Source organism: Chrysemys picta, chromosome 3 (assembly GCF_011386835.1).
Source record: "Chrysemys picta bellii isolate R12L10 chromosome 3, ASM1138683v2, whole genome shotgun sequence".
NCBI lineage: Eukaryota > Metazoa > Chordata > Testudines > Emydidae > Chrysemys > Chrysemys picta.
In genome coordinates, this window is record NC_088793.1 from 195,663,459 (window position 1) to 195,669,458 (window position 6,000).

Genomic DNA, 6,000 nt, shown 5'->3' on the forward strand with positions numbered 1-6,000 from the left:
GTAAGGCTTAACTCATTAAGGTTTGTAAAACCGTGAGCTCCTTTAAATACAAGTGCAAAATATTTCATTATTGTGGGGGTTGTGAAGCCCAGTATGACAAGAAACCTGCTATAAAAAATAGTAAGTTTGGGAAGGATCCTAGAGTCCAAACCCCTGATGCTGGAAGTTTCTTTCGCTTTCTATAAGTACTGTAGCTGATGAGTTTTAAAACAATGCGAAGATTAATACAATAAAAATAAATCTAATTCTTACTAACTCTGCTATTGGTCTCAGAAGCTGTCACTCTTTTTAACATATGAGAACAATGTAATTGAGTTGTGTTCCCTGTTAATATGCCACAACCGAACGGAAGATAAGAATCCTTTTACATTCCAGAAAACTTTTCGGTTTTAATACTGTTAAATTAAGTTATGGATTCATGTTAAAATATGTAAAATTATGAGGTCCCCACGTAGTGAGGTAGTGCAAAAATCATTAGAGTGACATTGCACATCAGATGAACACTGGCCTACAGTTATAGAAATAATTCAAATAATAGTTTTTTAAGACTTGAAATGGTTCTAATTTCACCATTCACCAAATGAAAATGGAGGGAAAGTAGCTTGGCCCATTCAACAAAAGAAGTAGCCGTGAGGCTTACAAAGCTTTCTGTAAGTTTTTCTCCTGCAGGGATACTGGTCATGCAAGGTTAAAGCTTTGAGGTTTAAGTTTGTGTAGTTCACATAATATAGATCTGAAGTTAGTCAGTCTAAAGGACATGAAAATGTAGGACAAACCAAAAGGGCAGAACCATCACCTTTCAAATCTTGGGGACACATGCTTTGAACCTAAGAATAAAACTGAATGGATTCCTGCTTTAAACATTTCCTAACATAGTGGTAATAAAATTCCTTTACAAAGTCATCTTCCATATTTCTTAGTGTATTCTTGGATCAAATGACTGATAATATATGTAGATATATATGTTAAAGTGTTTAAGTATAAGGGCTGTCCATCTAATGCCAAGATTCCATTGCCATCATTGGAAAACACATAGATATTTACAACTACAGTGGGTGTTTTGTAAGCCAACAATTTAACAGAGTAAACACTAGTAGCAGCATGAACTCAGACATACATTTTGAACACTGATTGCTAGACTAAATAATCCAGAACAAGTGAATATTGTAATTTTTGCTATTCTGAAAGCATTTACCAGAATGAAAAATAAAATAAGTCATAAGAACATGTCTCTTGGAATATTCGTAATAGTGAGTTCGATAGTTAACTTTCGAAGTTAACACTGCAAGACTAGAAATAGATGTTGATATACTGTAGTACATTCCACATTTGGGGGATAGCAAGGCATTGAGTTAGGCACTGTTAGTGTAGTGACTGGATAGGAAGTCATGACAACAATGTGCGTAACCTTAGTTTCACATGTGGTCTAGGACACGTTTCACTGTACTATGGAATCTTTAACTTCCAACCAGCACATCTGGACCAGCCAGTATGGGGTGAAGACAGGGCCGGCTCCAGGCACCAACCCAGCAAGCAGGTGCTTGGGGCAGCCAAGGGAAAGGGGCAGCACGTCCGGGTCTTCGGCGGCAATTCGGCAGTGAGTCCCTCGCTCCCTCTTGGAGCGAAGGACCTGCCGCCGAAGACTGAAGCAGCGGCAGTAGAGCAGATCGCGATCACGGCTTTTTTTTTTCTTTTTTTTCTTTTTGCTGCTTGGGGCAACAAAAACCTGGGAGCCGGCCCTGTGTGAAGGGCTCAACAGCCCCAGACTGCACTGCAACATCAGTGCTGCATACGAGCCCGGATTCAGAGGCTATTAAACAAGGTAGCACATACTGACATACAGTATATGGTGTTACTAGAGTGCAATATATGGCGTTGAAATCTTACTTCAAAATGAAATTTCAGCAAAAAAATATGGGGGGTGGGGGGAGTAACATTTTCACAATTTGTTTTCCACTTTCCAGCCAGCTGTAGTGTTCCAATGATGATTTCTGTGCAGATCTGGAAAAATCATGTGAAACAATAGTTGCTGCTGTTACCATTTTCATTTCACATACATATACTCGCCTAGCACAGGGCTTCTTTGTACTACCATTAGAATTGCCCAGCCTACAGCAAGAATAGTGGCTTTACAGGAAAGGCATGGCAGTAAATCACCTGGCCACGCAGACCAAGGTGAATACGATTTCCTTTCTGATGACTGTGACTAAAAAATTGGTACCCACTGTGAACCTTCAGATCCAGTAGACTGGAAATACTGCAGTAACTTTCCACTACTAAAACTCGGGCAGAGTGTTATATTTTTACATTTGATTTACTTCCCTATTCATCCTTCAGGCTTTATCGGGTTGGGATTTTTTTTTTAAGGGACCCTACTTCGTGAACTAATTATGACAAATGTTGACACAACATCTGTTGCCTGCTTTAAATTATCTCCTAGTCTGTTGGAATTCATCTTGAAGGCATTTTCGTAATGAATTTTTTTTTTTGTGAACATTAATACAACCTGTGGGAGATCTGAATAAAAAAGAAAATCGACCAGTCCTGCCAAGAGAATAGCTTATGTGCCAGCTGCTTTTTTGTTATCCTGCATCCCGTGATATTAATATAGTTTGTTTCCAAGACTCTTAACAGCAAATGGATAAATAGCTTGTTTTATTATGGAGAAGTTCTTCTTGAAAAGAGAGCAGGCAATGTGGACTTTAATTAGGGTGATTGCTTCCCAGAATGGATTGATTAGGGCTGTATGCTGCATTCAGGTAACTGAACATCACATTAATCATAGGATATTGTACTAAATAGATTTCTTCCCCCGAATACATGATTAGTATGTAATATCTAAAGATATGACAAGTCAGTTATCTTTTTAATCCAGTCTGTAGCAGAGCAAAAGACTTTATCCTTTTACTTTAGATAAGATTTCCCTTGCAGCTATTTGCATGGAATCAGGGAGGTGATATTTTTGGTTACTCTTTAGTACAGGTCTGTGTGTCTGCCTCAGCCTATGTTTTATCTACCACGTTTCATTTGAACATTTCAAGCGCTGTTTGTTAAATCACACTAAATGTTCATGTTCCCCCCAAAACCTTACTTAAAGAAAACCCCATTGGTTTTGCAAAAGTGATCTTTATGTTGTTTCTGTCACAATTTCACAAGATATAAATGGATACAATTCGTGGAACGGTTGGTAAATATTACTGTTTGGAACTGGAACACTTCTTGCATTTTGTATTTATTTTAGACAGTTTTAGGGTGGATTTCACTAAAAGAACTCAGTTCAGAGATCATTACTGCACCACACCCTTACGTGGGGGAGGCTATTGTCTGGTTGGCCGAGGAAGGGGGAACGGTGCTTTACAGGTGGGGAGAGTCAGGGGCTCCTATGAATGGTCTGGCAGGGAGCCAACCGCCCTTTCTTATAGCCCACCTTAACCTTCCTACAAGGAGGGGTGGATAAGGTCCCAGCAATGGGTTGGCTGGGAGACCTAGATGGAAAAGGAGGGTGGGGTGGCAGAAGCCCCCGGGATAGTTATTGAATGAACATGCGCTGTACACTTTTATCTGCCAGATAGTCCCAGACATTTAATAATAGAGTTGCGGCCTTATTAAAACCATATCAAGTGTCTCCTGTCCTTTTCGGTATAGCCGGACAATAAGGAACACATGTATAATTTATACAGATGACCTTGATCAAAACAATTCCTTTTCAATTTAATGATTGTGGTACTGAGGTGCTGAAAAGATTTCTTAAGTTCTTTTAAAAAAAGAACAGGAGTACTTGTGGCACCTTAGAGACTAACAAATTTATTAGAGCATAAGCTTTCGTGGACTACAGCCCACTTCTTCGGATGCATAAGTGGGCTGTAGTCCACGAAAGCTTATGCTCTAATAAATTTGTTAGTCTCTAAGGTGCCACAAGTACTCCTGTTCTTTTTGCGGATACAGACTAACACGGCTGCTACTCTGAAACCTGTCATTAAGTTCTTTTGCATCCATATTTAATGAAATTCCTACAGAGTTGAAAATTCCTACAGACCTGCTGCAATATTTGCTAGCTTTGGGTGTTCTTTTCCAGGCATGTTGGTAAGCCATGATTAGCAGAGAGTATTACTCTGGAGGTAGAACAAAATAGTAACAATCCTGGGAGGAGAAGAATATAGTAAACATTTCTTTGTATTACCTGACAACAACATAAACATTTCAGAGACATGTTTTATAGGTTGGTATTTAAATATGGTTAGTTATTAAAATGAACTTTTCCAAGTTCACAGAGATTCGTTTAACTATTTTTATTTTGTCTTGTATTTAACTCTTCAAAATGACTGTAACCAAAGTGATCATGAAAACACTGTGACATAGTGGATTTCTTTTCTCAGAAATACCTCAGGAACTTTTTCTGCATGATGCTCAAGTCTCCATCATCTCCGTTACACATCGATAAAGTTGGACCAACCCTGTCAAAACACACCATCTGTGAATTCTCACCATTCTTCAAGAAAGGAGTGTTTGACTACAGCAGCCACGGGACCAGCTAACTGTTGTGCCCGGGACTCTTTGCCAGTGGAGCAGAATCCAAAGCTGTGCCTTCCATTCTGTAGTGTCAGAAAAATGCAAATAAAGAATCAATCTCCATGCCTGAAAATTTCCATCAGAAATTTTGCCAGTTAAAAACAGATATGCAACAATGCTGACCTTCATCCTTTAGCGGTTGTCGTATTTAGTGCCTGCATTTTCTTGGCATGGAATATACAAACATTTGTTAGCGCTAGTTGCTCTGGTAATGATGTACAAAAATTCTAATTCTCATGCTGTGTTGGGATCCACTCATTAGTGAAAGTGCTTCCTTTACGTTTGCTCAGACAATTCATTATAGTACTGCAAGATTATCTCCTGTTTACTGTGGTTATGTAGTCATAAGGGGAGTTTTTTCTAATGTTCAGTTTCCACCAAGCTGTTTCTTAAGATTATTTCCTGTTTTTCATTTCCCCTTAACATATTGTGGCATTTGAGATGATACTCAACGCTCCATTGGTATTTATTTATCCCAAGAAGCACGGTTTAACTATTTGATTGTACAGTTTTCCTTATAAGAATCAAAGGACCTGTGACTTGAACATTTACAAAATATGTACTGCAGAGGATTTTAATTCAAACTCTGTAAAAGTCTTCCATGCTTGATTATACAGATGCAGAATGAATCACTTGCCATTAATTAAAAGAAAGGAAACAATAGTTATTCAAGAATGAGGTCAGCATCTTTTCTCATTTTCTAATGACCTGGAATGTAACTGTATACTGTGCACTTTACGAGGTCTCAGCAATGCATAAAACTAAGGTAAAAAGCTATATATTTTGGAATAGATGGTTTCTTCACAATAGAGTAACACTTCTCTGAATTTTAGTTGCACAAATTAGAATTTACGAGGTTTTACTAATACTTTAAAATTACTCAGGACTTGTTTAGAATTGCACATGTATATACAGTATAGTATCCATTTTGTATTACTATAGAACAAAAAAACAATATTAACTGGAATGAGGACATGTACAGGTTATATATAATAGATTGTGTAAAAAGTAGAGCTGTCAAGTGATTAAAAAATGTATCACGATTAATCGCACTGTTAAACAATAATAGAATACCATTTATTTAAATATTTTTGCATGTTTTCTACATTTTCAAATATATTGATTTCAGTTACAACACAGAATACAAAGTGTACTGTGTTCATTTTATTTTTATTACAAATATTTGCACTGTAAAAAACAAAAGAAATCGTATTTTTCAATTCACCTCATACAAGTACTGTAGTGCAATATCTTCATCATGAAAGTTGAACTTACAAATGTAGAATTATGTACAAAAAATAACTGCATTCAAAAATAAAACCATGTAAAACTTTAGAGCCTACAAGTCCACTCAATCCTACTTCAGCCCATCACTCAGACAAACAAGTTTGGTTACAATTTGCAGGAGGTAATGCTACCTGCTTCTTGTTC

General features: G+C 37.4%; 1 protein-coding gene across 6 annotated transcripts in view; it reads left to right on the top strand.

The window, feature by feature from the left end:
* Positions 1–5,241, top strand: part of KIF16B (kinesin family member 16B) — a 223,787-nt gene extending 218,546 nt beyond the window's left edge. For all 6 annotated transcript variants that reach the window (XM_008173558.4, XM_065589753.1, XM_008173554.4 and 3 more), the window contains one exon: positions 4,377–5,241. In XM_008173558.4, the coding sequence (XP_008171780.2) occupies positions 4,377–4,535 (159 nt within the window). In that variant the 3' untranslated portion in view covers positions 4,536–5,241. The remainder of the gene's footprint in view (positions 1–4,376) is intronic.
* The last annotated feature ends 759 nt before the right edge of the window (positions 5,242–6,000 follow it).